Genomic DNA, 27,938 nt, shown 5'->3' on the forward strand with positions numbered 1-27,938 from the left:
TGACTGCGAGAGCCAGCGAGGGAGTGCGAGTGTGTGCAGGGACACTTATGGACAACGCAGAGCTCACGCACAGTCAGTCCCACTCAACTCCCGCCTTCTCTCACCTCCTCCTCATCCCATCCCCGCCCCACACCCACCTCACTCACTCTCTCTCTCTCTCCCTGCGCGCAGTGGACCGCCTCACCCAGACACAGAACTCCATCGATGACGCACGCTCTCCCCCTAACCCTCCCCTTCCTCCTGGCTCAAGCTCACGTCTCGTCCTCGCCGCAGCTCATCCGCATCATGTACTCGACACTCGGGTACCTCTCGCGCAAGGCTTCGTTCAAGCAGATCAATCCCAACTTTCCCGTCACGCAGGCGATTCAGGGGGCGGACCCGGAGGAGGTGTTCGAAGGTGCGTCGGAGCGAGTCGTCGTCGAGGGCGCAGTTGGTCTCTCGTTCGCCTGTGCCGGGCGAGAGACTAGCTGTTCGTGATTCTGAGGACGACCTCACTGACCCCCTCGTGATGCCCGCGCAGCAAACCGCAAAGAACTCGTCCACGACTTCCTCCTCAAAGCGAAACAACTCGAGCTGCTCATCTCTTCTCTTCCCTCTACGCCGCCCGGTCCAACTTCAGTTGAAGGGGACGACGCGGACGAGTTTGAGGACCTGGAGAGGGAGGTGAGGAGTGTGAATGGGGAGTATCTGGAGGCGCTGGGAGAGGCGGGTGAGTCCGCGCAGAAGAAATCGCTTGCGGGCAGCCCAGTAGCTGTTGGGCAGGCGGTTTGTCGTGTTCTGCAAAGGCTGACACAGCTTTCTACATCGCAGAATCCCTCCACGCACAGCTTCAAGCCTCGCTCGCCGGTGTCCTCGAAACCCGCAGCACGTCCACCGCGACAACCTCCTCTTCCGCGCCAACTGCGGATCCTACAGCAGCACCAGTAGCGTCTTGACGACTCCAACTCGCGCACACGGAGTCAGTCGACGACGGCGCGCTCGATACCCAGCATTCCTTCGCGATACCCTCTTCCCCTTGTCTCGTTCTCCGCATCGCCGCATCGCGCTCGCCTCCAACGGCGTATACAACAGGCTCGCATTGTCTGCAACGTCGCGTCGCTCATACGAAGCCCTGGACGAGACGATTGCGCGTCGAGAGAGAGTAGAGTCTTGCGGACAAGAGTTCCGCTTCGCGGCTTTCTTCGCTCGCTGCTCGCTCCTATTCTCCGAGAGTACCACGTACGCTGCACCTTGCTCGAAAACAAAGCAGTCGAGCGCGTCGTCGGCAAGTTGGCCGCCCCCGTCCTGGCTGCCTGTGCCATTTTGTCCGGGCCCGCCGCACCGCGCCTTCGCTCCGCGCGCGCCGAGTCGAGTGGGGCTTTCTCTCCGCCCGCTCACTCTCCCTCCCTGCTTACTAGACTGGGCTACTGCTATAGAGTGTAGGGAGATGGCACCGCATCCAGACGCACTCGCACCCGCACCACTCGATCCGGGCGGATACGAACTGCACCGTCGTCGGCAACCCTCCTCCGCTTCCTCTGCTGCTACGACGACGAACGCAAGACCGAATGAAGGAGGATTGTTGGGGAGGAAGATCGTCTTGGCGGGGTTGAGCAATCAGGTGCGTCTTCTCTTGCTGTGCCTCGTCGCCGGCGAAGAGGGGAACACGTGAAGGCGGATCGCACTCCAGCGCTTTGGGAGTGAGGGCGAAGGCTGACGACTTGAGAGGGTCCGGATGGTACAGACTGCGGCGCTGTTTACGAATCCGGCGGATCTGTGAGTTTGTCGCGAGTGGTTCTCTTCCTCCTCGTCGAGTCTTTGAGGCGTGCGAGGCTCCCGTCGAGCTCTCCACGCCTCTGCTCGAAGGACAGGAAGCTGAAGAGCCCGCTGATCCCCTTGTCCCTCCACGCAGCATCAAAGTCCGCCAACAACTCGAGTTGAAATCCCTCTCGCAATCCGGCTCGTCCTCGACGCGCTCTACCAACGCCTTCCGCACGCTCGTCAACATGGTACGCGCCGAGGGGATCATGAGTATCTACAAGGGCCTGTCGGGGAGCTTGCTGAGGGAGGCTTTTTACTCGTGCGCACGCTTTCCTTCTTCTCCACTTTGTGGAGTGAACGCTGGGCTGATGGGTTCGTTGGGCTTGTGAGGACAGTGGGATCAGGATGGGAGGATACGATCTGGTCAAGGCGAGCATCATCAAGACGTTCCCGCTGGCGGATCCGAATGGGTTTGGGACAAAGTTGGCGGCGGGGATGGCGAGTGGGTGCGTTGCGCCGACTTCCTTGCGCTCCTCGTGCTTGTGAGAAAGTAGAAAGTGAGCTCAGGGCTCTGATGTGGTGTGCGCAGGATCGTTGGCGCGGCAGTCGCAAATCCAGCAGACCTCGTCCGTCCGCTTTCCGTCCCCTCCCTTCTCGGTCCCCCCTCTAACGCCTCACACGCACACACAGCTAAAAGTCCGCATGCAAGCCCCCTCAGCACACGGCACACTCCGCCAACACGCCTACCAAATCTACTCGGCCAACGGTCTCAAGGGGATGTACAAGGCGGTTGGGCCGACGACGTTTCGCGCGGGGATATTGACGAGTTGTCAGTTGGGGTGTTATGACCATGCGAAACATGTGTGCGTCCCTTGTCCTTCTCCTCCTCGTGATTGAATGGGCTGACGCGAAGTGGATTGGACGACGCAGCCTCAAGACCGACTTCCCGAATACGTTTGAAGAAGGCCTAACGACGCACCTGATCGCAAGCGGTATCGCAGGGTTCTGCTGTTCGGCAGCCAGCAACCCCGTCGACGTCCTCAAAGTGCGGCTCTTTCCCTGCCTCCCTTTCCTCTCCAAGCTGATGATGTAGGGTCGGGGGATAGGTACGGATGATGACGGACAAGACGGGCGAGTATCGGAATTCGTTCCATTGCGCTGCGCTGCTGTTGCGGAACGAAGGTGCGTCTCCCTCTCCCTCCTCGCCTTCTTCTCCCCGTCGGACTCGCTGACGCTCTTCCCGCTCGCGCACAGGCCCACTGGCGCTCTACAAAGGCTTCGCAATGAGTTTCTGGCGCCTGTGGCCTCACAGCATCGTCTCGTTGATCGTGTTTGAGCAGGCGAGAAAGTTGTTTGGGTTGCCGCCTGTCTAAACCACAACTCTCTGTACCTCTCTTGTTTGTGTTAGACTGGAGGAGTGTGTTGTATCGAGTAGACCCTGAGCGTGCGGACGAGCGAGAGGAAGAGAGCGAGAGGAGAGAAGGAGGTGGGTGTGGCAACAGGCTGTCGGCGATGCAATGCGAAGAATGGATGGGAGGTACTACGAGTTATACGGATCGAAAGAGTCTATGCGAGACTGCGCGGGAACAAAACTCTAGAGCGAAAACAGAACGAAGGGTCTATGCGAGAGGAGGCAATCTTCAAGCCCCGAGCTTGAGGTCACTGAACGACGCGCCCAAGTCCTGCGACGTCGCGTCCGTTTCCTGCGACAAGTCGACCGACGACTCGCCGACTTGTTCGTCGCCGCGGGCTTTGTCGGCTGCTGCGCGGGCTTGCTCGAGTTGCTTCTTCTCGAAGGCGCGCTTCATCGCGAAGTAGTCCTGTGCGATGCCAATGCTCGTCAGTACGAGCACAGAGAGTGAGAGGAGAGTGAGTTGTGCGCACCTTGTGCAAGCCGCACTCGGTCTTGGTCTTGTTGGACGCCCAACGGCCCGACCGCTCGCCCTCTCCGTCCTTGGGCTTGACAGTCGAGTGCCAGTCGCCGACGCTCTTGTACCCCTGGTCGAGGAGCGGGTTGTACGGCACGCCCGCCATGTCGATATAGTCCTTGACTTCCTGGAACCCCCACCGGCACAACGGGTTCACCTTGACCAACCCAGTCGAGTCGACTTCGATCGGCTCCAACGTCGCGCGGTCTGCGCCCTGAGAACGCCGTCGACCGGTGATGACCGCCTTGACGCCGAGGGTGTCGTACGCCCGCCGCGCAGGCTCGACCTTGACGAGGTAATCGTACGTGTCCTCGTCCGTCTTCCACAACTTTTCGCCGTACTTCTCCTCAAACTCGTCCGCTGTCTCGACCCCGGGCGGACGGAACGTCTGCAGTTCGAGGTGGTACTTGGACTCGACGCGGCGGGCGAGGTCGAGCGTCTCGGGGAAGTGGTAGAGCGTGTCGAGGAAGATGAGCGGAACGGCGTGAGGTTGCTTGCGTTTGCGAGAGATGCGGCTGATCATGTCTGTCGCTGCGAGGCCGGTCAAGCCGAACGCGGTCGTCTGGAAGAGGCCGGGGATGTGGTCGATCGCGTAGGTCAGGATGTCCTGCGGCGAGGCGTCGGCGAGCGAGGCGTTGATCTCGTCGAGCCTGCTCGGGTCGAAGGGTATGCTCGACGTCGATGCGACGGGTGAGGACGACATGGCTGATGGCGATGGATGGGGACGGAGCAGGGATTGCGTGCTTGAGAAGGCCTCGCGGGAATGGGCGTCGCTGGCTGTTGCTCGGGTGTGTCGAGTTGTGTCGTTGTCGAGTGAGTGTGAATGAGTGTGAGTAGCAAGAGAGAGTGAGCGAGAGAGAGTGAGAGCGAGCGAAGTCGTTTGGCGAAGGCGTGCTTCGTGCTGAGCAAATCCTGCCGAAGGGCCGAGGCGCGCCTCCACCTGCCCTCGCTCCCCTCGCTCAACCCATCCAGCGCCTCATTCACACCGTACACACACTCAGACACACTCAGCATCCCATGCCGACACACCCGAACTGCCACGGACCGCTGCGATGCCCTCCCGACCGCGGTCGAGCGAGCAGGATCGCAATCGCTCGGGCCCCTTACCGATCCAGCCAACGGCGCTCGCTATCGTCAGCCCGCTTGACGTCGGTGTCCTATCCGCGAGAGATTGCGCACAGCAGAAATCGCTCGAAGGCCCGCTTGACGCTGGAATCGCCACACTAGCCTTGTCCGCCCGTCCGCCTGTGCGCAACGAGCTTGGAATACAACAACGAGTGTACAGAAACTGCTGCTGGAAACGAGAGTGCGGGAGGAAGAGCGGAGAAAGCTGTCAAGGAGAGGCCAGAGTCGGTGTTCAGAACCCGTTCGCCAGCATCGAAGCCGCCATCCTAGCCTGCGCACCGCACAGACCGTCAGCTCAGCCACATGAAGCAGATTCTAGAGAGAGGGAGCGGGGCGGAAACGCACATCAACCTTTTGCCTCCTGTCGCCCTCGACATGCACCGAACTCGCCATACTCCTGACGCTCCTCTTCTGCGCCTTCTGCGCCATCGAGCCCAAGTCCCTGCCGCTCTCTCCTCCCAGCGGATCCGCCGGAGCCGAGGGAGCGACTCGACTCGGAGTAGGCGACCCCGGCGTTGGCGCCGGTCGACTCGAGACGGACGACGCCCCAGCCCCTGCACGTCCCACCACCTGTCCCCCCGGCGCCGTATGATAAATCACCCCTGCCTCCTGCCTCTTGATCGCCTTCACGTCCGGTCTCAGGAGCTCAAACTCCTTCAGCCGCTGTTTCTCGCAAAGGAGGGTCTGCCGCGCGTGCTCGAGGAGGGTGGAGAGCAGGTCCGAGTGGGTGTCGATCGAGTGACGGGTTAGGGAGGGTTGGAGGTTGGTTGAGATGCCTTGGAGTCGGCGGGCGAGGGTCTCTTCGTATCGCTGGGCCTGTCCAACCCACTCTCATCAGCCTCAACTCTCACTCCACAAACCCACAGAAAGACGCGAGAAACGCACCTCGTCAAGATCCTCCAACGCCTCATTGACCTTGTCCGCCCTCAACGACGACGCACTCTTGAGTTTTTCAATGTTGCGTCGCTTCGAGATGCTCGACTTGACGGCTTGGCGGTGTTCGTCGGCTACGGCGTCGCGCCCTGAGAGGGTTTCCTGTTGTGCGACGAGGGAGTGAGCGAGGGGAGAGAGGGAGGGGAGGAGGATGAGGACGCACCTTGGCCGACTTGGCGTTGGCGGACTGGTAGACAAACATGTCGCCGAGTGTAATCTGTTCCTGAATCGACTGGGGACGCAGCGAACCTCGTCAGCCCGCCGAACAGCGAGGCGAGGGAAAAGGAAAGCGCTCGACTTGCCTGCACCGCCAACAAATCCGCATCAACCTTGACGCTCCTCGCCAACCTCTTGAACCCCGCCGCTAACGGCGCATAACTCTCCGCCAACGCAAACGTATTCAGTTGGTCGCCCAAATCGTTCACGCTCGTCGCTGCCGCCCGTCGAGTTTTCGAGACTCGGTCGATGGTCTTGGCCGTGTCGTGGAAGGTGGATTCGAGCCGTGACATGGAGATTTTGGCGAGCGTGAGGGGGTCGTCGAGTTCGCCTGGGAGGCGGGAGCTCCGAGAGAAGGAGAAGGACGCGGCGGAGGACTTCTTGCGTGACCGAGCCGTGTACTGCGCGCGCGCGAACTCGAGGCCCGTCAGCCTGGACTCTCAGAGAGCAGTCAGGCAAAACCAGCGAGCGCCCGGCACGCACCCCAAAGTCGCTCTCAATGAAACTGCGCATCTCCTCATCCCTCACAACCGCCGGATCACTCATCACCCTCACAACCCACTTCTGAAACGCAGCCTTGATGAGCCGGTCGTCTTCTTCGTCTGATGCGGCGGAGGTTTGGGCGAGAGGAAGCGCGGGGATGATTGATTGGGGGCAGGTGACGGAGAGGGCGGAGACGAGAGACATGAACTCGCCGTACGAGCGGGAGATGGAGCGGTCTGCGGGGCGTCCGGATTAGAAGGCGCAGTAAACGGACGATAGAAGCAGTTGGGAACGCACAGCTGGAGTGGTGAAAGTTCGGGAGGTTCGTCTGTGGAGAGAAGAGCGAGGTCAGGTCGCACTACCTCGAGGGCCCGAGCCCGCCCAACGCACCTCTGCATTGAACTTGATGTAGATGTCGCGCCTGTTCCTCTCCAACCCCATGATCCTGATGCGGATGAACCCCTCTCGCTGCTGAGCACCCTGTCCGCCGTTCGAGCCCGCCTCGCCCGCCGCCCGCCGGCCATTCATCGAGTCCGCCACCTGTGCACTGCGCGGTACGAGTCCCGCCGTCCTCCCCTGCTGCTGCTGCTGTGATCCCTCACCGCTCGCTCCCCACCCATCTCCGCTCGTCCCGCCGTGCTGCCACGCGTCGCTCTCTCGGGACGGTGGACTAGCCGACCCGAACCCAGGCGCCCGGTAGTCCCTGTCGTAGCCTGGCAGGGGCGCGCGAGGTGCGACAGAGGAGAGGTCGCTGCCTGGGTGGGGGGAGTGACGAGCGGGTTCGTACGCTGCGGGATGGAGCGGGTCGTAGTCGTTCATTGCGAGTGAGGTGGAGTCGTCAGACGTGCGTCGCAAGGCCGGACGGGTCGGGAAGAGGCGTGCGCAGGGAGTCGAAGTCGACGAGGGCGGGTTGGCCGATGAGGACGGGTTGGGAGGGAGGAGCGCGAGTGCGGACCGGCAGCAGCAGCGTGGAGCGCAGTACGAGTCCTTCTCAGCGACGCACGAGCGTCTGGCGCCGGATCGAGTCGAGGGAGAAGAGCGAGAGAGCGACTTGGCCTTGTCCTCGACGACTCCGCCAACGACGGCCGCAGCGGGACTCAGCAACGACGGGCTGAGCATGGCGCGTCCTCTCGCTCACACTGTCGCTGTCACTGGCAGCGGTCTCTCCAGCCGCGACGACGAACACCTCGGGGTCCTTTTCTCCGCCTTTTGACCAAGACTCGCTAGGCTGCGTTTCGCCAAGTACAGGCCGAAGTGAGGGGGACACCCTCGAAAATCTAATCGCTCGGTCTCACGTCTTATCCGATCAGCGACTAACTGAGCCGCTCGAGACCTGCGCAGAGACTGGGTCGAGGCGCTGCTGTGCGCGGTGAAGAAGTCAGTGACACGAGGATACACACCCGCAAGGCGTGTGAGGGGCCACCAGTCAACAGTGGCAGCAGCGTTGGCACCACGCTAATGTGTCGAGACAGATCGAAGGGCAGCCGTGAGGTGTGAGAAGAGCTAGGCGCGAACACCGCACAGAGCATCAGTGGGGCGTAATCACCATTGCTCGACCTCCCGAGAGACCGCCACACACGTCGACACATGCAGCCCATCGATTGGGAACGATCCAAGATAGGCCGGGCAGTAGCAGCGGATGGGGCTAGACACCCAAGTCGCGAGCGCGAGACCGGGAGGGCGGGGCCGTGAGATATCCTACCAGCGTTGCGCGAAGCCTGCGGCAGTATTGTGTACTAGAATGATGGCATAGGAGCCATCCGCCAATTCAAAGCACAGCCTGCGGAGCCGTGCGAGGAGACAAGACGAACGCCTGGAGTCGGAAGCCGCCTTTCTCCGATATTGAGCCTGCCGGTCTGCCTTTTCGCGCCGCGCCTCGCGTCACAGAGCCCTCGACACTGTGCCCAGCATGCGCCACCGCTCCCCGTCGCGTTGACGTGTCGAGAGAGCCGGAACTGATGAGAAGCGAGGACGGGGTCAGGAAGCGCGAGAAGGCGATGCGGCGTGCTAGGGAGCGTCTCGAGCGTTCTAGTGGAGGCAAACGAGTGACCGAGCAGCTGCACAGCATCGTACGAGCGATGTGCCCCGGCGACGGGGAGACCAACCTGCGACGCCGCATCTCTCGCTCCTCCACATCTCGCTACTCTCGCTACCGAGCCTTGATTTACCAGAGATGGACATCGACGACATCTTCAAGGTACGCCTGCCGCGGTCTCACAGCCACCGGCTGTCCATCGCGCTGACTTGACCCCCGTTCCCCCGCCTTGCAGCGACCGCCTCTCCCAAAGTCCACCGTCGGCACAAAGCGGAAACACGAAGCGCCTTCGCTCGACCCAGAGTCATACAAGTCCGTCCGCCTCGACACGCCCAGCGGTCCTGCCCCGACTGCCGGTGCAGACAAGGGCAAGGCGAAAGCGAAGGGCGTGACGGTCCAGGACGGGTCGGACGAGGAGGATGAGGGAGGTGCAGGTGCTCAGGAGGGAGAGTTTGCGCCGAATGGGGACGCGGACTACTTTGCAGAGGAGGACGAGGACGGGCGGTTCTTGTGAGTTCGACTTGGCTCGCTCTCCTTCTGTTCGTGCGCGCGCTGATCCGGCCTGCACAGCGGCGGTGGACTTAACACGGTGCAGAAGGAGGTGCTCAGCATCATGGAGGGGTCGGGGAACGACGAGCAGCTGCCAGGCGAGGACTTGACGCCCCAGAGCGTGCGGAAACAGCTCCTGAACCTCGAAAAGGCCGTCAACAAGAACCGCGACTTGCGCACTCGGTTCCCCTCCGACCCGGAGAAGTTTGTCGACTCCGAATTCAACCTCCTCGAAGCGATTCGCGCCGTCTTCCTCTTCTCGACTGCGCCGGCACTCGCCTATCCCCTCATGCTCGAGAATTCGACGCCTAATACGTTCGCCGACCTCCTCTCGCACGAGAATATGGACGTTCCGATTGCTGTCGTTGAGGTCTTGGAGGAGCTGCTGGATCCAGAGGACCTGGAAGAGGTCGACGAGGACGAGGAGGACGGGGATGGCGCGGTTGAGAAGAAGCGGACGGCGATGAAGGCGTTGTTGGACGGGTTGGTCGAGGCGGGCGTGGTCGACCTCGTCGTTGCGCAGCTGCAGCGAGTCAACGAGGAGGACGAGGGCGAGCGGAACGGTCTCTTCCACACTCTCGGTGCGCATCATCCATCGACAATGTGCGAGCGTGGGCTAACTTACGCCACACAGGCCTTATCGAGAACCTCATCTCCCTCTCGCCCGCCCTCGCCTCACCCTTCCTCTCGCCAAAATCGCCCTTCCTCTCGTTCCTCGTCAACCGCCTCTCGCAAACCTCAAAGCCCGTCGAGTATGACCAAAACCACTTCTACGCAGCAGAGATGTTTGCTCTGGTGCTGAGCTTGCCGGCGGAGGTTGTGCAGGGTGTGAATGAGGCGCGGCAGAGGGTTGGAAGCGAGGGGTGGGTCGAGATCTTGCTCAAGGTCCTCTCGGTGCGCTAGATACCTCCTTGTCACGTTGAAAGCTGCAGAGACAGTTGACGCCGCTTTGTCTCACGCAGACCTACCGCAAGCGGGATCCAGTCGGCTCGGAGGAGGAGGAATACATGGAGAACGTCTTCGACGCCTTGTGCTCCTGCCTTTCCTCGCCTACCCTTCCTCCGTCGAACCCGTCCGACCCGCCCGTCCACGCCGTCAAAGCCGCCTTCCTCGCCGACGAAGGCATTGAGCTCCTCGTCCTCATGCTGAAGGCCAAGAACATGTCACGCAACAGGGCTATCAAGACACTCGATCATGCGTTGCAGGGCAGGGAGGGCGCGCCGTTGTGTGAGCGGTTTGTGGAGGCGTTGGGGCTGAAAACGCTGTTCGCGGCGTTCATGGGTCGGGTGCGTTCAGTCTCGTTCTTGCGCATGTCGATTGAGAGGCCCATCCATCTTGCACGCAGTCCGACGACAAGAAGAAGAAAAAGGCCGCGCTCGCGACCACCCACGAAGACATCGAGCACATCCTCGCCATCCTCTCATCCCTCTTCACCTCCCTCCCCTCCGACTCTCCTCCCCGCATGCGACTGCTCGCCAAGTTCGTCGAGAACGATTACGAGAAGATCGACCGCCTTCTCGAGATCCGCGAAGAGCTCGAGACTCGGATTGCGAAGGGTGTCGATCCGATCCTCGCGCAGGAAATGGACGAGGACGAGCTGTACCTCGAGAAGCTCGACAATGGCTTGTTCGCGTTGCAGCTGGCGGACTATGTAACGGCGTGGGTGTGCATGGAGGACGACGGGGTGCGTTCGAGCCTTCCTTTCCGCTTCGTCAAGCCTTGTTCTGACTCCACCACCCCACAGGCCCGCGACCACGTTCTCATGCTTCTCTCTCGCCGCGACAAGTCTCTCCGCAACGTGATCGCCGTCCTGAACGAGTATGCGGATAACATCGGCGAGGGAGACCGACCGGAGGACGCAGGTGAGGATGCGGTCCCGACAGAGGGTGAGGAGCGGAAGGCTATCCTGGCGGGGCTGGCGAGGTATCTCGAGAGTATAGAGTGAAAAGCTCAAGACAGTCTCTCATGTCGTTGAGCGCGGCGAGCGGCAGGCGTCTGCCAGAGGCAGAGGCCGGGGTGCTCGAAGATAGCACCGACGGCCGGTGCAGCGAGACGCTGCTCTGAGCGTTCAGAGAGAGGCGGAGCATCAGTTGCTCTCGGAACAAGCCCTTCGAGCGAGGTGAGCGCTGAAGGCGAAGGTAAACGCGGTAAACCCTCGACTTGCTGCTGTGGACCGAAAAGACTGCTTTTTGCACTCGCCAACGTCTGTACTCGAGTGAGCTACACGCGAGAAAGGCCGATACAACGGGACTGCAAGAATAAACAACGAAAGAAACGAAGGAAGCCGGGGTGAAAGACGCCTAGAGACCCGCGTTCACCGAGATGGAGCCGCGCCAGAAGTCGCACTTGGTCTTCTGGCTCGTGCCAAAGTCGGTCAAGCTCGAGGTCTCGACGATACGCGGGTCGGCGGGCGAGAGGGTGTCCCTCGTCGTCGTGTTGAAGAGGAGTTGCTTGCCCGAGTCGAACGTCGGCCAGTAGGGGTTGATCGTCTTGTTGGCGGCGTTGTTGTTCGGGTCGTATGTCTCGATGAAGCCGCCGAGCGCGCCGTCGAAGGACTGGACGGACGAGACCGACTTCTTGCCGTTCCAGATGGAGCCGATGTAGTACGAATTGTCGGTCGCGTGGTGAGCGGGCGCATAGTCGAAGAGACCCTTGTGGGCGGACGAGCCGAAGGCCTCGGCGGTCCAGTAGGTCGGGCAGCTGCGGGCAAGCGGGAAATCAGCGGGACTCTGGAGGAGGACGAGACGCAACGCACACAAAGGTCGAGTCGGCGATGACGGCCGAGATGCGGGAGAAAGTGTTGCCCTTCGACGGCGCCTCGGAGATTGGGTACTGCTTCGCGACGGCTTGGCGCTCGTCGGTGGTGATGTAGGGGAAGAGGCCGGCGAGCAGGTGGTCGAACTGGGAGGCCAGCTGCGTCTGGTCCGTCGTCGTGTCGTTCACAGTCGTGGGGTCCGTGAAGATGTAGCTGAAATTTGCACAGGAAAGCGTCAGTCTCGTGACGCAGGAAGGCGGGACAAGCACTCACCCTTCGTCCAGGTTGTTGATGCCGGTGAAGAGGTTCTGCGAGCCAGTCCGCAGTGTCAGCGAGATCCTGAAGTGCTGAACAGCTCGGCACGCACGCCATTGAGGTTCTTCTTGCCCTTGGCGAGGAGGAGCGACGCGCGCTCAGTCAAGAACGTCCCGTCGACGACGGGGACATACGACCAAAATCCGAACGGGAACGCCGCCGAGTTCTTCACGCCCGCCGCCGCGAGCGCCGCGGCGTCGACAGCTTCGAGACAAGCGAAAGACGAGGCGGCTTTGGTGCAGTTCGTCGCCGTGACGAGTTGGGAGTAGAGGAGTTCGGCGAAGGGGGAGTTGTACTTGGCTTGGTAGGGGAGGAAGACGGAGGAGCCGATGGCGGCGTGGAAGAGGGGCTTCTTGAGACCGAGAGCCTTGACCGTGTTGCCGCCCTGCGAGACGAGAGGGAGGTCAGGGGTGGGGAAACTACGCCAGAAACGGGTCCGGATGCCTCACGTTCGCAATGATCTGGTTCATAACGGACCCTGCGCCTGCAGACTCGCCCCAAATAGAAACAAGATCAGGGTTGCCGCCGAATTTCGAGATGTGCTGCTGAACCCATTGAAGGGCGAATTGCTGCGAGCGGGAGAGGCGTCAGCATGAGTCGAAAGACGGGCGGGACATGCGGAACGGCGTCAGTATGAGTCGAAAGATGGGCGGGACATGCGGAAAGCTCACCTGGTCGAGCAAGCCAGCGTTGGTGACACCGTAGTCCTTCATTGCCTGGCCGGCAAGGAAACCATAAACACCGAGTCGGTACTGCAGAGTCACAACGACCATCTTGGTTCCGGTGTGCTTGATGAAGGCGGCAAAGTCGCTGCCGGTACTCGCGTCGCCAAAGGCGTAGCCACCTCCGTGGATGTAGACGAGAACAGGGAGGTTGGCACCCTCGCACGAGCCGGCGGGCGCAAGGACATCGAGGAAGAGGCAATCCTCCGACGCCTGTTTCTGCGGCGCACTGCTCGAACTGTTGCTAGGCGGGGGCATCCCCTTGGTCGTATTGACGCCCTCGCTGGCAGGCCAACAGATCGGTCCATACTCAGTCGCGTTGCGGACGGCTTTGTGCGTCGCGGGCGTCTGAGGAGCCTGGAAGCGCTGAGCCGAGGCGTAGCGGATTCCGCGCCACCAGTAGAGTCCGGCGGTCTCGTTTAGGTAGCCCTGGTAGCGGGCGTAGCCCAGGTCGACGACGGGCGGGGGCTCGTTAGGGTTCGTGCGGCGAACGAGAGAGGTTGGCGAGGCGAAGGCGAGCTGGATCGTCGCAGCGAAGGAGGCGAGGGTAAAGAGTTTGAGAAGCATGGCGGCAAGTCGGAAAGGCGAGGGGGCAACAGCAAGGAAGAAAGCAAGAAAGCAGGACGAAGGTCGGGTGAATTCTCTGTCTGTCCCCGCTCGGCGGGCGTGAGCGAGCCGCAGGCATCCTGCGGGGACACCACCACGCTCGAGCGGAGTGCTTCATCCGTTCATCCGCGTCGAAAGGAGAGCACGAGCGATCCGACGAGCCCGACGACCTGTCTCGTCCCCGCTCCGTGACGAACGCTCGCTGTGTGTCAGGCAAGGTCGATCGCGCTGCTAGCGCCGTTTGTACTGACTCAGAACAGTGTGCCAAGAGTGTGTGTAGCTGACTTTAGGCTTTGGGCGGAGGCGAGGGAGTGGAGGCGAGGCGAAGAAAGGAGCGTTTCGGAGGAGGGGAAAGCGAGTGGGGACATCACAGAAGCTTCGTCAGCCGATCCGTGCTGTCAGACCGAACGCTCTGTCAGCGCGAGATCACCTGCCGACGGTACGGCCGTGTCGGAGCAAGAAGTAGCGCCGGAGCAGGATCACCCGCGAGACAGGCGACCAGACGCTGAGCTCGCAAGGTGGTCAGCTGCAACGGTGGACGAGCGAAGGCGTCTGGCGGTACTGACAGACCCCCAGTCACTTCCTCCTGCCACTCGCCATCCTTCACCGCCCTTCACGCGCTGTCCGGAGTCGCCGACTGATGAAGAGGAGCGAGTCGTCGAGGAGCAGGACTGGAAGCGCGGGCGGGCGATGCGAGGTCGGCAGAGCTCACTTGCAGTCTCTGCGTAACAGCAGCAATCCAGCAGTACGCAGCAAGAGGCGTGCGAGGTTGAGCGAGAGTTTTTGACGGGGAGAACCCTTCGTCAGCCTACGACGACCACCTCACCCTGCCTGGCTGACCTGCCTGGACTGCTCGGCTGCTTCTCCAGACTCCTTTGCTCGCCGCTGAACCCGCCCCGCCGTCAACCAGTCCCTCCTCCCGTCACCCTCATCCTCATCGCCCGAACCCGCCCCACTTCATCTTTCACCGCCCTACACAGCTCAAGATGCCGTGGGCGTACGCTCTGCCAATCGCACTGGGCGTAGTGACCGTCGTCGCCGTGACCGTCATCCTCGTCGAGGTCGTGCCGGCGTTTCTTGACGACCTCGAGCGGGAGCGCCGAGATCGGGACAGGAGACGCATCGCGGGACAGCGAAGGATGGTAGAAGTGCAAGCGGTGCCGCAGGGAGCTGGGACAGGGATCGAAGCGCAGCAGGGGTTGCACGGATACGAGGTCAGGCAGAGAAAGGGCGCTCCGTCGCAGTCCCACTCGCCAAACGCCCAGGCTGAGCAGGGCGTGAGTTCCGGCTTTCCAGCTCGCCGAATCTCTCTTTGTTGACGCTTCGAACGCTCTGCAGCGCTACGAGATCCGCTCGCCGACTCGCGACTCGCCACAGCACGTCCTCGGCGCCTCCGAGTTCGAAAACGACGACGATGTCCCACTCGCTCAGCTGTCCGGACGCACAACGCCGGCTATTGATGCGTCTGCGCTTCCGGAGGGAGGCAGGATGGTCGAGACGGTGGACAACGCGGGCGTCAAGGCCTCGATTTCCGCCACTCAACCCGCTTCGACTGCCACCGACGCCCCTGAGCTATTAACCGCAGTCGAGGAGACCCTCTTCGTCCCCAACGCTTACAACGACTCTGACGACCCCTTCACCGACGCCCACGCCTCTCCTCTCCTTACCTCCTCCAAGTCCCCCACCCTCGCTCCCTCCAGCCCAACCTGCGACACCGCTCCCCTGCCCGACCTCCTCAGTGCCGAAGAAGCAGGCTGGGTCATCCCCTCCACCTCACCATCTATCGCCGGCGGGAGCGACGAAGATGGGTGGTCGAGGTTGAGCGACGAAGACGAGTTCGAGTCCGTCGCGGAGTCGGCGTCGGGGTCCGGCGCGAGTAGGGCGACCGAGGAGTGGGCAAAGGTGCATGCTCGTGCGGCGGCGTTGTAAGCGGTGGAAGGCGTTTCGAGCGGTCTGTCGGATCTTGCTGTAGCTTACCTTCCCCTCCCCTCCTCTTACCTTGTCGTGCTCTTCTTGTTGCTTGTGTCTTACTCTCGCTCGTTGCAATCCCTTCTCATCTTGTTCGCTCGCGAGAAGACAGCTCTCCTCGTCTCTGTCCCGAGCGACCGGTCGAGCGAGGATGCGACAGGCTGCAAATGCAAGCACGACAGATGAGAAAACAGCGGCGGGGACAACAAGATGGACAGTAACGACAAGGTATGCAGAACGAACGAAAAGGGTATCAACAGCAGGCGAGGCGTCCGCTCCATCAAGCGTCCGCCTTCTCGCCATACACGGTCCCGACACTCAAGCTCCGCCCCGCCGCAACCATCCTCTTCTGCGCTCTCTTCCCCGCCGTCGCGCGACTCTGTACAACCATCACCCACTCAGCCCGCACGTCCTCCGGCGCGACGAGCACAGCGGTGGCTGCTTCGCCCACCGCACGACGGACTTCGCTGCTCGCACAGGCGCCGAGCGTGCCAGCTCTCTCGGCGGACTTGAGGAGCGTCAGAGACTCGAGGCGGTGCGAGGGGGCGTCGAGTCGCGAGCGGCCGAGGAGGGTCAAGGTTGGCTGGGTTGCGGTGAGCGTGCGGAGGCGGGTGACGGCCGTTGCGAGCGGGAAAGCAGTCGAGACGCGTTCGATGACGAGTGCGCCGGTGGGTAGGGTCGACGCAACGGCAGCGACTTGCTCGAGGGCGACATCGTCGGCCGTCGCACTCGCAAGCGCATGCTGCCCGTGCGAACTGCCGTAGTGCGTCTCGCCCGCCCGCGTGCCACCATGATGCGTGCCGCCGTGTCCAAGCGAGAGGTGGTTGTTGTGTGCGGCGGGACTGCTAGGCGGAAGCGACAAGGCGGGCGAGAAGATCGCGTCGAGTTTGGTGGTCGAGGTCGCTTCGGCGCCGTCGGCGTCTTGGCGATCGAGCCCGTTCGCTGCTTGGTCTTCCTCCGTCGGCTCCGCCGCACGCGTGACGACGAGAACCGTCGCGGTGACAGCGCCCGCCGAACGCTTGACGAACTGGACCGCAATCTCGAGGCAAGTCCGATCATCCGCACCACCGAAAAACGGGATGTACAGGTGCTTCGGTGCGTGCGCAATCGAGGCAGCCGAAGGACACGAACGGTCGAGGAGGACGCCGACGTCGCAGGAGGTCTCGAGGAAGACGTCGCGAAGGAAGGCGGCGAAGAGGGGGGCGCCGCTCACTTGTGCCGAGGTCGACGAGCCGGGGACGGCGTTGCCAAACAAGGCCTCGAATGGGTTCGGGACTGCGCAGTGCGAAGGATCAGTCGTGACCTGAGCGGAAGAGAGCAAGCTGCGAACGCACTGAATGACTCGACGACGTTCCCCTCCTCGCGCGGCCCACTCGCACTCCCGAGCTTCCACGGCACGACCAACAATTCTGCCGCCCCTTCCTCCGTACACCTCGCCACCGTCTCGGGCCAATTCTCCGCCGCAGTCATCGCAAACTCGCCTGTTGCGACGTGCACTCCCGACGAGGAGGGGAGCGAGGCGAAGGTGCGGTAAAGTGAAACAAGTGGGTCCCGCGCAAGGTGCGAGGCGGCTTCTTCCGAGGCGAGCATGACACCGCTTCCGCGCTCGGTAAGCTCGACAAGTCGCAGTGGGGTAACTTCGAGCTGCTGCTGCGAAGCGGGAGGAAGGGGAGTCGAAGCGGGAGAAGTCGACCCGGTCGAAACCGTCCCTTCGTGCGCCGGCGCGAGGAGTCCGTCACCGGAAGTCAACGTTTCGCCTCCTTGCGACGACCCGCCCATCTTCGTCGCCTGCCCCATCGGCGCCGGCGCCGACGCAAGCAAATGCGTGAACACCATGGCCGCTCCGAGCGACTCGAGTTGGTCGAGCATGACGATGAACCTCGTGCGCATGCGGAGCGAGAGACTGGACTTGTCGAGCGACGAGCGGGGTTTCGAGTCGAGTGTGGTGGAGATGGCCGGGGTGTGCTTCGTTGAGGGACGGTGGCGGGGTGGGTAGAAGGCGAGCGTGAGCGGGGTCGAGGCGATCGTCAAGACGCTGCGGACGGTCAAGGAAGTCAGCTTGGTTGGGCGTTTCGGTAGAGCAAGGAGTAGCTCATACAGCGCTTCAAGAACCTGCGGAAAAACTCGACGGTCAGCAGTTTGCGAAGGGCGAGAGAAGGCGGACCCGGAGCGGAACGCACAAAGATACTGAACACGGTCGTGCTGATGATCCCGACCTGCACGTGCATTAAGTCAGCCATGATGTTCCTGTACTGATAGAGCGATCAACGCGAACGCACCTGTAACCCCTGGTTCAGCACAATCAACTCAATCAACCCCTTGGCACTCATGAGTGACCCGGTCGCTCCAGCCTGTCTCCACGTGAACCCTGTCGCGCGGGCGGCGATGGCGCTGCCGAGGAACTTGCCGGAGAAGGCGACGACCATTACGCAGATCACCCAGCCCTGCGCACGAGGGCGGCCGTTAGCGAGCGCTGGAGGGAAAGAGGGAGGAGGGAGAGGGAGGACCCACCCAGATCGTGCCGGTATTGAGTAACGTCAGGTTCGTCCTCAACCCCGACGTTGCAAAATACAACGGGATGAAGATGCACACGACAAGGTCTTCAATCCTGCTCGCGAAGTGGTGTCCAAGCGTGCGAGGAACGATCAAGCCGACGAGGAACCCGCCAAAGATTTCCGAAATGCCGATGATTTGGCAGAACCAGGCGGAGATTAGGACGAGAGCGAGGGTCGCGCAGACGTAGCCTTGAGTTGGGCCGTCGGCGCGCGTGTAGGAGCCGGTTGTGCGCGCGAGCCAGTTGAGCGCTGGGCGGGCGAGGAAGAAGAGTGCGAGGGTCCTGTGTGCGCGAACACGATCTTCAGTATTGCAGGTGAGCGAAAGAAACGCAAGGCGACGCACCAGCCGACCATGGTCAGTAGGATGTACACAACCACGACGCCTTGGCCAGCCGAGGCGAGTGCGACCGAGAGCGCCAGCAAGCACCACCCGATGACGTCGTTGACGACGCCCGAGGCGAGGACGACGAGTCCGACTGGGTCGGTGAAGAGCTGCAGTTCGGAGAGGATGCGGCTCAGGACGGGGAAGGCGGTGATGGATGAGCTTGTGCCGATGAAGGTCACTGTGGGCGTAAGTTCAGACGGAGAAGATTGGAGGGAAAGGAGCAGGAGGAGAGAAAGAGTCGGGCAGAGGCGAGGAGGGCGAAGATTGAGGGAGGCAACGACTTCGGGTCAGCCAGCCGACTCACTGCCGAAGGACGACGCCGCGACGCACTGAAAGTCGTGAACTTGACGTCCTTGCTGATGAACTCGTTGTACAAGCCGACGCTGACGGCGCACCCAAGTCCAAACGGAATGACCAGTCCCGCGGCCGACACCGCAACCGTCGGCTTCAAATTCCTCCTCAACAGGGAGAAGTCGACGTCCGTTCCGATGACGAACAAGAAGAGAACCAATCCGAGATTGGCGATGAGCGAGAGGAACGGGATCGAGGGGGCTGGGAAGATGTTTTCTGTGAAGCCGGGGATTTGGCCGAAGGCGGTTGGGCCGAGGAGGATGCCGGCGAGGATTTCGCTCACCACGCGGGGCTGGCGGGCCCAGCGGAATGCGAGCGCGAGGATGCGGGAGAGGGCGAGGATCAGGACCAGTTGGACGATGACGAGAACGAGCGGGCTGCGGGCGCGTACATACTTCGTCAGCACTGCTATGACAGCTCACTGAGCGCCTTGACGCACTTGCTCGTGTCGAAACGAATGGGGTTGATATCATGTCCTCCGCTGAGAATCGTCGTCTCGTGTCCTCCTCCGCCCGTGGGCTGGCTGACGCTGCTCGACCAGACCTGCCCAGCCGTCGCCGTCGCCGTGAAAGTGACGAGCGCCGCCACCGTGCCCGTCGATGCGGCCATCGTTCGGCTGGAATGCCAAGCGGGGGTGCGAGCGAGTGTGCGGGCGTCAGGCGATGGGCCGAGTCGTGGCGAGTACGGGTGGGTCAGGCAGTCGTTTTGAGCAGTCTATCGGGGTTGTTGGTCCGTCCAGCGATGTGTGAGTGCGAGGTTGAGTGAGGAGAGTCGTGCACCGCCCGAACGTCTCTCTTGGGCTCCTCGACGCCGCTCACACCGCGTACAAGCCGCAGGGGGACTTGCTGGTGGCTCGAAGCCTCCGGAGGGATACTGCTCGACCGACCGACGCGCTCAGCGCAACCCGCCAACCCGTCTTCTCGCCGCTCTCACCCTCTCGCCATTCTCATCAGCTTGCGATGTCAACTCAGCGACAACGGCATCTCGAGGGCGACCAGGCGCGTCAAAGGGACGAGAATGGACTGATACCGCGGATGGCGACTCAGAAGCGGGACAGACGACGGGCAGAGTGCATGGGCATCCTCGACTTCCTCCGTGAACCCGCCAGATCCCGTAGCAGCTCGTCTCGCGCACCTCGGACAAAGTGAAGTCGTACAAAGACTACATAACGTGTCACGAAACGAGCGAGAAACGAGAGAAGAATGTCTACGAGAGCGCCCCACCGCTCGAACTCTACATCTGCAGCTGCACCAGCTCCGCCACGAGCTTGTCGACCGCCGACCCCCGATCCTCCTGCCTACACATCTCGACCAAACTCAACAACTTCTTCACACCAATAGAGAAGCTCCTCCCTTGTCCCGGTGCTTCCTCGCCGTCGCCGAACCCTGCTTGGCGGAGGAGGTTGATCGCGCGCTGTTGTTCCGCCTTGTTCGACTCGCCGAAGAGGCCGACGTCTTCCAGCACCCGCACAAGCTGCGAGAGCGTCGTGACGGCCGGCACGCGGAGGGTCGTCGCGAACGCGTCCATCGCGTCCATCTCGGCGAGCATCGAGCGGTTCGAGGTAGTCGAGAGGATGAGGAGGCGGCGATCCTTGGGCGGTCGTTTCGAGAGGAGGACGAGCAAGGCTTGGAGGACCGAGTTGCTGAACCTCGGACCGATCGGGACCCAGTCCAAGATCCGCTCGAGTCCGTCAACGACGATCACGCTCAGAGGGCTCTTGTACGAGTCGGAGAAGACCTTGTACAAGTGCGCGACCTTCTGCGACTCGGTGAAGCCGACCATGTTTTCGGCACTGATGAGCTTGATGAAGGGGAACTCGGACGCAAGAGCGATTGTTGCGGCAAGGGCGGTCTTGCCGGACCCGGGCGGACCGTGCAGCAGGACCGAGACGAGAGGCGTGCGCTGCGACGTCCGAACCTGGTCGACGAACAGCTTGCCGTCGCGGAGGATGCTCTGCGGGCGATCGTGTCAGTAGGCGCTTCATGGCGAACGAGAGAAACGCCGACTCACGTGCACATGCTCGTCAAAGTGGATGATCCCGTTCTGCACGACCGCCTGCAACTCCTCCTCATTGACACCAAACGCCGGCTGGACCTCGTCGAGCGCATTCATAAAGTCCTCCCGAACGACCTGCATCTGGTCGATGTCGTCCGACAGAGCCGCAAGCGTCCCAACCTTGACGTGTCGGTTGAACGCAAACGAAGTAGCGCTCTTGACGAGTCCACCGATCTCGGCGCCCGAGAAGTTCTTCGTGAGCGAGGCGAGCTCGAGAAGGTCCACGTCCCGACCCATCACGCCGTTCTGCCGCATCTTGGCCGTGTGGATCGTGAGGATCTGTACTCGACCTTGCTCGTCGGGAAGGGAGATCTCGATGTGAACTTCGAGGCGACCGGGTCGGAGGAGCGCCTCGTCGATCATGTCCATCCGGTTCGTCATGCCGATCAGGAGGATGTTGTTCAGCTGGTCGACGCCGTCCATCTGCACGTCAACGCGGACGAAAAGAGTCAGTCGGCGTCGTCAGAGCCGGGCGTCCTCGACCACTTCGCGCCGAACGCACCTTCGAAAGCAGCTGGTTGACGACCGAGTCGCCGACGCCAGTCCCGTTGTTCGTCGAGCCACGCTGCTTGCAGATAGCGTCGAGCTCGTCAAAAATGATGATGTGCAGGCCGGACTCGTCACCCTTCTCCTTGTACTGCGAGCGCAGACGAACGAGCCTGTCAGTCCGTTTCCTCGCCTTGACTCACAACTGCACCGAGCGAGGAGCGCCCCCGCCGGACACAGCAACAACACGAAGCGGTACCGGACTCACCTCCTTTTCGGCATCCGCAAAAAGCTTCCTAACATTCTCCTCGCTCTGCCCGACAAACTTGTTCAAGATCTCGGGACCGTTGACGACCTTGGGTTCGCGCGCGTTGAGCATCTTGCCGATTTGGCGCGCCATGAGCGTCTTGCCTGTACCGGGAGGGCCGTAGAGGAGGATACCTGCGGGCCAGGGAGGCGTGAAAGTGTTCAGTGCATGGTTCGTCTCTTGCAGCGTTATCGACGACATAGCGGCCGCCGCAACGCGATAGCTGGGAGGACCACCGCCAACGCACCCTTGACATGCTGGATGCCCAGTTTCTCGACCAACCCAGGCGGGAAGATCCGACTGGCGAACGCGCGACGAAAGATGGCCGAAAACTCGGTGTCGAGGCCTCCAATACCCATGTCTTCGAACTTGAAATTCGGAGCGAGGATGGCATTCGGCGGGGCTCTGCTCGGGGAAGAGGTGAGCGGTTGAAGCAAGAGGGAGAGCGTGGAGAGACGCACTTCTTCGCGCTAGACTTGATCTTGATTGCACTCGCCGGGTCCTTGACAAAGTTGACCTCCGTCTGGCTCGTCAAGATCCCCGTCCGTCCATGTCCACCCGCTCCCTTGCCCTCAAGGGAGAGACACTGCACGCCCTTGACTGTCGCGCGGAGGTTCTGTCCATGGAAGTCGAAGACGAGCGGTTGGCCGACCGTGACGATCAGGCCGTCGTATGCGCGGCGGAAGACGTCTTGAAGTTCGTCGGCGGAGTAGGCGGTCGGTTGCGCGTTCTTCTCGAACCAGTAGCCGACCTGTGCATCGCGAGTCCCCAGACCCCGAGCGAGTCAGCTCCACATTCGCGAAGATGACTAGGCGAGATGCACGACGCAAACGCACCTCCAGATCCAATGCCGCAAGATACACGTCGCTCCCCAACTGACCTGGCTCGAACGGCTCGACATCGACGACGTCGCCCGACTGGCTCAGGCCGGCGAATTGGCGGACGAGGCGGGCTGCGCCGATTGCGCCGCGAGGGATGGAGGGGTCGAACCTGTTTCGCGGGAGAAGGGAAGGGCGTCAGTCGGTGTGACTCTGAGAACGAGTCGGTTGATAGGTTCGCGAGCCCTGCTGGCCGCTGGCGTCGGAGTGTGGAGATCTGGCAAGGACCGAAGCTGATGCCTTGGGACCGTGACGCCGTCTCAGCAGAATGACATCCGGAAGAGAACAGGTTCGGCTGAGCAAGCCCTCGCTCGACGACTCCGCCAAGTGGTCTGCACCACGGAGCTTCTCTCCGCCTGCCTGTCGCAAGCCAGCGCGCCCACCCGTCGCCAACGACTCGAACGCCGAGGAGGCACCGCCACCACGAACACCCTCGACAGCGAGCGAGACTCACATGGTGGCATAGACAAACTGGCCCTTGATGACGACATAGGGAACGCCATTCCAGTCCTGCTCGTTCAGGACGACGCGGTTGGCGAGCGCATGAGACGGCGAGGGAGCCTCGACGACGGCGAACCTGCCTCCCCTCGCCGCCCCGCCGCCGCCGTACGAAGGTGGCTGAGGCCGAGAGACAGACACGGGCTTCTCGCGCTGACTCGAAGCGTACGGGTCGCGCTGAGGAGGCGGAGGGGGATTGTGCTGGAACGAGGTGGGGAGGTGGTGTCGGGTGGGCTGCTGAGCGGGCGGGAGGGGCGAGTATCCGCGCTGCGGTTGTTGCTGGGGTGGCTGGTCGCCTGTGCGTGAGAACCAGCTCATCCTGGGCGTGTGAGCGTGCAGCGAGTGAATGGGAGAGGACGAACGACGACGACGAGGGTTGCCAGCGGACTTGTCGCTGTTTCGAGTGCTAGACTGGGCTTCGAGGGGTTCCACACCGTGCTAGGACTGCTCTACACCCGCTCACACCCGCCAGGACTCGCCGCGTTGTCCTCTCGCATCCTCATCACCTCCTCGACCTCATCACTTCAAGTCGACTCCTCTCACACCCTCAGTCCAGCCTGCAACTCGCAGTGCACTCTTGCAAACGATGGACGACCTCGTCCCGACCCTTGCAGACGCGATCCCGACGTCGAACGGGTCGAGCATTGCAGCGCCCATCCTCGAGGAACTGGGGAACGAGGTCGACCTCGCGACGTGCAGGCTGCTGGGACCGTTTGCGCTTGTCATACAGGTGCGTTGGCATCAGAGCCTCTGCGGCAATCGACGGACGAAGGTCCAACCGCATCCGCATTTTTGTCTTCTTCCTGCGCGTCCATAGCTAATCCAGACACTCGCTTCCCCAGGGCATCATGGGCGCCGTCGTGATCCTCTCCCTCGTCGCGAAACGAATGCGCGAGAAACCGCGGCGGAAATGGAAGATCTGGCTGGGAGACGTCTCGAAGCAAGTTGTCGGCCAGGCGTTCGTCCACTCCGCCAACATCGCCATTAGCGACCTGATCGCCCTGCACACATCCGACAATCCCTGCTCGTTGTACGCACTCAACATCCTCGTCGACACGACCCTCGGCGTCCTGATTCTCTACTACCTCCTCCGCCTCTCGACGCACCTAATGCACACGACCTTCAACCAACCAGCCTACCAAACTGGTTTCTACGGCTCGCCATTCTCCCTCTCCCTGTGGGGCGAGCAAGCAGCGATCTACGTCGCCTGCCTCACGGCGATGAAGATCGTCGTGCTCGTCCTCTTCTGGGCCTTCCCCGTCCTCGAGGACGTGATGAGCTGGATGCTCGGGTGGGTGACGGACGACGAAGCCCAAGTGTTCATCGTCATGCTCGTCCTACCCCTCGTGATGAACTTGTTCCAGTTCCTCATGGTCGACTCGATCCTCAAGAGCAAGGATGGCGCGGGGTCGGATGCGTTTGATGCGCGATTGGAGGAGACGGACGAGGAGGCGCTTCGGAGGGGGTTCCTCGACTCGCATGACGACGAGGACGAGGAGTCGGACCACGAGGGTGCGGGAGGACGAACAGGGGCGGGGTACAGCGACCAGAGTCCGAAGATTGGGCGAGGCGGCATGCAGACGAACGGGCGGCCGGACGCAGGCGCGACAGGCGGCTCGGAGCGGGCTTTGCTCGACGAGGAGGAAGAAACGGGTCACGGCACGAACGGCGAATTCTTCGCCCTCTCGATGCCAGCCCAACACGCGTACCCTCCCGCCGCACGACCACCCTCATCCTCGACCGCTTCCACCACTCTCCCTCCTTATTCTGCCCACCCCGCTCCACCCGCCTCTACCGTCCGACAAAGCGTCGACGAGGAAGACGACTGGTCCGCGGACTGGGACCAAGCTTCCGCCTCAGACACTGCTTCGAACGCTGGCGAACGGAGGGGAGAATCAATCCCGCTCGAGCCGGTCAAGCCCGCCGCTGTGCCTCGGCCGCTCGACTCGATCCCGCCGCAGCCTGTGCGAACGGGTCATGCGCGGATGGTGAGCGAGGATGTGGGAGGAGCGGACGAGTGGGGCTTTGATGCGGATGCGCATGAGGTGGAGGAAGAGGAGGCAAATGCGCCGGGCGAGGCGACGCCCCCTGTTCCGTCGACGCCGACACCGCGACAATCCCGTCCGCCATCGGCACAACCCTCCCTTGTCTTCACTTCCAAGCCCTCGGCACCTGAAGCTGCAGCGCATGACGAAGCAGACGACTGGGGAATCGACGAGGACGCGCACGTCGAGCCTGGACCCTCGCTTCCCGCTGCGCCTCCACCTCCCGCACCTGAACGCTCGCCTTCTCCTCCCCTTCCATCTCCCATTGCCACTTCTCGCCCTTCTCCGCCGCCTCTCGCTCCCATTCCCGAAACTCCAGCATCCCCTCCCCCTCCACCACCTTCAGCACAAGCGCCACCCGCACAGCTCAACGAGACGCCTCGACAAAGCATTGACGGCGGAGACGATTGGGGCTTCGACGCGGATGCAGCACACTCCGAACCCGACTTGGTGGCGAGCGACGCGTCGGCGCCGAAGGAGGAGGAGGAACGGATACCGCAATCTCAGCCTGAGCCCCAGCCTCAACCTCAGCCTCAGCCTCACTCCAACGGGCAAGCCGGCGAGCACGAGGAGGAAGAAGACGACTGGGGCTTTGACGGGCTTGGGTCGCCTCCTCCTCCGATACACGAGGTGTCGCACGCGCAGTCGACTTCGATCTCCTCCGCTTTCGAGCGGGAAGATGTCAAGCCGGTTCCATTGACCGAGGCGCCACCGCCATCAGTAGTCGAGGAGGCGGTTGATGTCGAGCGAAGCCCAGCAGCGCCGGAGAATGCGGGAGGTGACGAGGAAGACGACGACTGGGGCTTCGACGACTCCCCCTCACTCACCATATCCTCTCTTGACCCGAACGTCAAGGACGTCGTTGCTGAGCTGGAGGCGCGAAAGAAGGGTACGGGTGGGCGGGAAGCGGAGGAGGTGGGAGAGAGTCTTATCTAGACAAAGTGACGCTATCGAGGCTAGTGTTGTGAACGGCATTTTACAGACCATGCGAGCGAGCGAGCGAGAGTATTCCTACAACAAGAGATCCCACGGAGCAGCAGAACGATGCACGAGCCTTCCTTACTCCCAATCGCTATCCTCGTCCTCCTCCTCCTCCTTCTTGACCGCCGCAGCCTCCTTCGCCGCCTCATCCCCACTCGGATTCCCACTCTTCGCACTAACCATATCGTAGCTACTTGTCCCGTCGCTACTCGCGCGCGGGCTGGGCTCCGCAACGGCTGGGGAGTCGTGTACGGCTGGAGTCTGACCGGTCGAAGCGACGGGAGCGGCGGTTTCGGGCGTCGCAGAGGAGGTTGCAGCGACGGCGGTGAGAGAGGCGGGTTGAGCGGCGACGGGAGCGGGGCTGTTTGATGGAAGGCGAGGAGAGGCGGCGGACGAGGCGGTCTCTTCGTCATCCATGTCCCAGCTGAAGTCGTCTTCGCTCTGCTCGGCAACTGCAAGAGAGACGAGAGTAAGTCAGTTTCGGAACACTCTGGTTCTAGCTGTCCACAGCTGATACGACAGCTTGGGCGGAGCAGCGAGACGAGCCGGAGCGACTCACCCTGCAACACCTTCTTCCTCCTCTCCTCCTCCTCCTCAATCCTCGCCTTCCTAAAGAAATACCTCGTCCAGAATGCCTCCTCGCTCAACTGGGCAGGCACGACCTCGTCGAGCGTCTTGCGCAAAGGCTCGCCGGCTTCTTGCAGTTCGGCACCGACTTGCGAGCGGAAAGAGGGCGAGTCGAAGCCGCCTGATGAGGCGAGGGCGGAGAGGTACGAGGCGAAGGGTTCGCGGAGGTCGGGGGTTGTCGAGTCCGCAGGAGGTTGGGCGGGGTCGAGGACGAAGACGGCGGGGTCGGTGCGCAGCTTGTACAGCAGCAAGTCGCGGCGGTTCATCGCCGCGCCCTCAAGCGACGTCCGTCCCGTCGCCGCTGCACCCGCGCCACCCGCCGTCGTAGGCGGCACGACCTTGACCGCATCCTTTGCCAACTTCCCGACCTCGGCCGAAAACTCCTGAAACCACGCCTCGCCTTTGTGCAAGTACCCCTCCGCAACTTTCTGACCCTCGGCGAGGTCGATGTGCGAGAGCTGCGACTGGATTTGGTGCAAGTTGGTCGAGAGGTTGGACTGGAGCGACGAGAGGTTGCGCGAGAGGTCTTTGACGTTTGGGTTCGAGGCGAGCGAGGAACCGAATTTGGCCATCCAGGCGGAGGCGGCGGCTGCGGGAGTCTGCTGGTGCTGTGCGTCGCCCTCGGTTGTATCAGCCTCACCTTCACCCTCCCGATCGACGCCCTTGCCCTTGTCGACCTTGCTCTGCGCGGCAGGAACCTCATCCAAGATAACCGGGACGCCATCCGCACCAATCACCACCCCAGAACCGCCCGTCGGCGCCGGCACCTCCGAGAGACGCTGCAGCTCTGCGCGCGTCTGTTCAGAGAGGTGGTCGAGTTGCGAGCGGGCTTGGGTGAGGAGCGGAGTAAAGTCGGCGCGGGCGGCTTCGTATTGCTTCTCGGCGGTCTGGAGCGCGGCGGTGCCCTGCGAGAGGGAGCGGGAAGTGTCAGCCTGGCGTAAACTCGCCGACTGCATGAAGCGCAGTTTGGGCAGCTGCTTCAGCCGTCCTCGTCGCGCATTCCCGGCGCTCCACACAGCCTCACCACGTCCATCGTCGAGTGCCCGGTAGAAAGGACCGCCCGGACGCACCTGCTTCTTCACCCGCCCCCAGAAGCTCCCGAACCCCGCCATCACGCTCGCAACCTCCTTCTCCAGTCCCTGCGCCGCCGTCAACGCCTGCCGCGTAGGTGACTCTGGCTCAGGTTGGGCGGGAGTGGGCGTCGAGGTCCGGGATGGAGTCGAGATGGGCGTTGTTGCGAAGCCGCCGAGCGATCTGCGCGATGTGCGGGTGAGTACGACATGAAGTGAAGCGTGTGGGAAGTTGTGACGCACTCCATGGCTGTCCGCGAGTCGTTGATACGCGGTGAGAGCGAGGCGAGGTTCGATGAACTGATGAAGCGGGAGGGAGGCTCGA

The 27,938-nt window shown here is 62.3% G+C and overlaps 11 protein-coding genes across 11 annotated transcripts; 5 read left to right on the forward strand and 6 right to left on the reverse strand.

The window, feature by feature from the left end:
• Nucleotides 1–47: 47 nt before the first annotated feature.
• Nucleotides 48–935, forward strand: RHTO_06540 (Mediator complex, subunit Med21 protein; the record flags this gene model as incomplete). The annotated part of the gene is made up of 5 exons (XM_016420201.1): nucleotides 48–72; nucleotides 172–209; nucleotides 274–397; nucleotides 521–709; nucleotides 811–935. The coding sequence occupies 5 exons, from the start codon at nucleotides 48–50 to the stop codon at nucleotides 933–935; spliced, it is 501 nt and encodes a 166-aa protein (XP_016269358.1).
• Nucleotides 936–1,714: 779 nt separating this feature from the next.
• Nucleotides 1,715–3,113, forward strand: RHTO_06541 (mitochondrial carrier protein; the record flags this gene model as incomplete). Its single annotated transcript, XM_016420202.1, has 8 exons — nucleotides 1,715–1,755; nucleotides 1,892–2,059; nucleotides 2,136–2,246; nucleotides 2,330–2,366; nucleotides 2,431–2,603; nucleotides 2,671–2,785; nucleotides 2,847–2,922; nucleotides 2,995–3,113. The coding sequence occupies 8 exons, from the start codon at nucleotides 1,715–1,717 to the stop codon at nucleotides 3,111–3,113; spliced, it is 840 nt and encodes a 279-aa protein (XP_016269359.1).
• A 267-nt stretch (nucleotides 3,114–3,380) lies between these two features.
• On the reverse strand, nucleotides 3,381–4,371 carry RHTO_06542 (phosphoadenosine phosphosulfate reductase; the record flags this gene model as incomplete). The annotated part of the gene is made up of 2 exons (XM_016420203.1): nucleotides 3,381–3,560; nucleotides 3,625–4,371. The coding sequence occupies 2 exons, from the start codon at nucleotides 4,369–4,371 to the stop codon at nucleotides 3,381–3,383; spliced, it is 927 nt and encodes a 308-aa protein (XP_016269360.1).
• A 654-nt stretch (nucleotides 4,372–5,025) lies between these two features.
• On the reverse strand, nucleotides 5,026–7,544 carry RHTO_06543 (vacuolar protein sorting-associated protein VPS17; the record flags this gene model as incomplete). The annotated part of the gene is made up of 8 exons (XM_016420204.1): nucleotides 5,026–5,064; nucleotides 5,139–5,609; nucleotides 5,679–5,828; nucleotides 5,890–5,958; nucleotides 6,035–6,343; nucleotides 6,426–6,661; nucleotides 6,723–6,753; nucleotides 6,816–7,544. The coding sequence occupies 8 exons, from the start codon at nucleotides 7,542–7,544 to the stop codon at nucleotides 5,026–5,028; spliced, it is 2,034 nt and encodes a 677-aa protein (XP_016269361.1).
• Nucleotides 7,545–8,598: 1,054 nt separating this feature from the next.
• On the forward strand, nucleotides 8,599–10,954 carry RHTO_06544 (beta-catenin-like protein 1; the record flags this gene model as incomplete). The annotated part of the gene is made up of 7 exons (XM_016420205.1): nucleotides 8,599–8,622; nucleotides 8,696–8,970; nucleotides 9,031–9,590; nucleotides 9,644–9,903; nucleotides 9,972–10,295; nucleotides 10,355–10,693; nucleotides 10,754–10,954. The coding sequence occupies 7 exons, from the start codon at nucleotides 8,599–8,601 to the stop codon at nucleotides 10,952–10,954; spliced, it is 1,983 nt and encodes a 660-aa protein (XP_016269362.1).
• Nucleotides 10,955–11,309: 355 nt separating this feature from the next.
• Nucleotides 11,310–13,368, reverse strand: RHTO_06545 (cephalosporin esterase; the record flags this gene model as incomplete). The annotated part of the gene is made up of 6 exons (XM_016420206.1): nucleotides 11,310–11,709; nucleotides 11,765–11,977; nucleotides 12,038–12,072; nucleotides 12,132–12,464; nucleotides 12,529–12,648; nucleotides 12,751–13,368. 6 exons carry the CDS (start codon nucleotides 13,366–13,368, stop codon nucleotides 11,310–11,312), a joined length of 1,719 nt encoding a protein of 572 aa, XP_016269363.1.
• A 1,025-nt stretch (nucleotides 13,369–14,393) lies between these two features.
• Nucleotides 14,394–15,336, forward strand: RHTO_06546 (uncharacterized protein; the record flags this gene model as incomplete). Its single annotated transcript, XM_016420207.1, has 2 exons — nucleotides 14,394–14,684; nucleotides 14,746–15,336. The coding sequence occupies 2 exons, from the start codon at nucleotides 14,394–14,396 to the stop codon at nucleotides 15,334–15,336; spliced, it is 882 nt and encodes a 293-aa protein (XP_016269364.1).
• A 319-nt stretch (nucleotides 15,337–15,655) lies between these two features.
• RHTO_06547 (cation/H+ exchanger) lies at nucleotides 15,656–19,275 on the reverse strand (the record flags this gene model as incomplete). The annotated part of the gene is made up of 9 exons (XM_016420208.1): nucleotides 15,656–16,650; nucleotides 16,710–17,410; nucleotides 17,474–17,487; nucleotides 17,556–17,591; nucleotides 17,655–17,819; nucleotides 17,887–18,211; nucleotides 18,274–18,493; nucleotides 18,646–19,043; nucleotides 19,106–19,275. 9 exons carry the CDS (start codon nucleotides 19,273–19,275, stop codon nucleotides 15,656–15,658), a joined length of 3,024 nt encoding a protein of 1,007 aa, XP_016269365.1.
• Nucleotides 19,276–19,899: 624 nt separating this feature from the next.
• On the reverse strand, nucleotides 19,900–23,208 carry RHTO_06548 (vesicular-fusion protein Sec18; the record flags this gene model as incomplete). The annotated part of the gene is made up of 8 exons (XM_016420209.1): nucleotides 19,900–20,619; nucleotides 20,677–21,144; nucleotides 21,224–21,358; nucleotides 21,476–21,648; nucleotides 21,762–21,919; nucleotides 21,976–22,265; nucleotides 22,351–22,504; nucleotides 22,847–23,208. 8 exons carry the CDS (start codon nucleotides 23,206–23,208, stop codon nucleotides 19,900–19,902), a joined length of 2,460 nt encoding a protein of 819 aa, XP_016269366.1.
• Nucleotides 23,209–23,476: 268 nt separating this feature from the next.
• RHTO_06549 (DUF3661 family vacuolar membrane protein) lies at nucleotides 23,477–25,871 on the forward strand (the record flags this gene model as incomplete). Its single annotated transcript, XM_016420210.1, has 2 exons — nucleotides 23,477–23,620; nucleotides 23,733–25,871. The coding sequence occupies 2 exons, from the start codon at nucleotides 23,477–23,479 to the stop codon at nucleotides 25,869–25,871; spliced, it is 2,283 nt and encodes a 760-aa protein (XP_016269367.1).
• Nucleotides 25,872–25,994: 123 nt separating this feature from the next.
• On the reverse strand, nucleotides 25,995–27,861 carry RHTO_06550 (BSD domain protein; the record flags this gene model as incomplete). Its single annotated transcript, XM_016420211.1, has 4 exons — nucleotides 25,995–26,368; nucleotides 26,476–27,448; nucleotides 27,614–27,797; nucleotides 27,857–27,861. The coding sequence occupies 4 exons, from the start codon at nucleotides 27,859–27,861 to the stop codon at nucleotides 25,995–25,997; spliced, it is 1,536 nt and encodes a 511-aa protein (XP_016269368.1).
• Between the last annotated feature and the right edge of the window lie 77 nt (nucleotides 27,862–27,938).

The sequence above is a fragment of the Rhodotorula toruloides genome, assembly GCF_000320785.1.
Source record: "Rhodotorula toruloides NP11 unplaced genomic scaffold Scaffold43, whole genome shotgun sequence".
In the NCBI taxonomy this organism is placed as follows: Eukaryota; Fungi; Basidiomycota; class Microbotryomycetes; order Sporidiobolales; family Sporidiobolaceae; genus Rhodotorula; species Rhodotorula toruloides.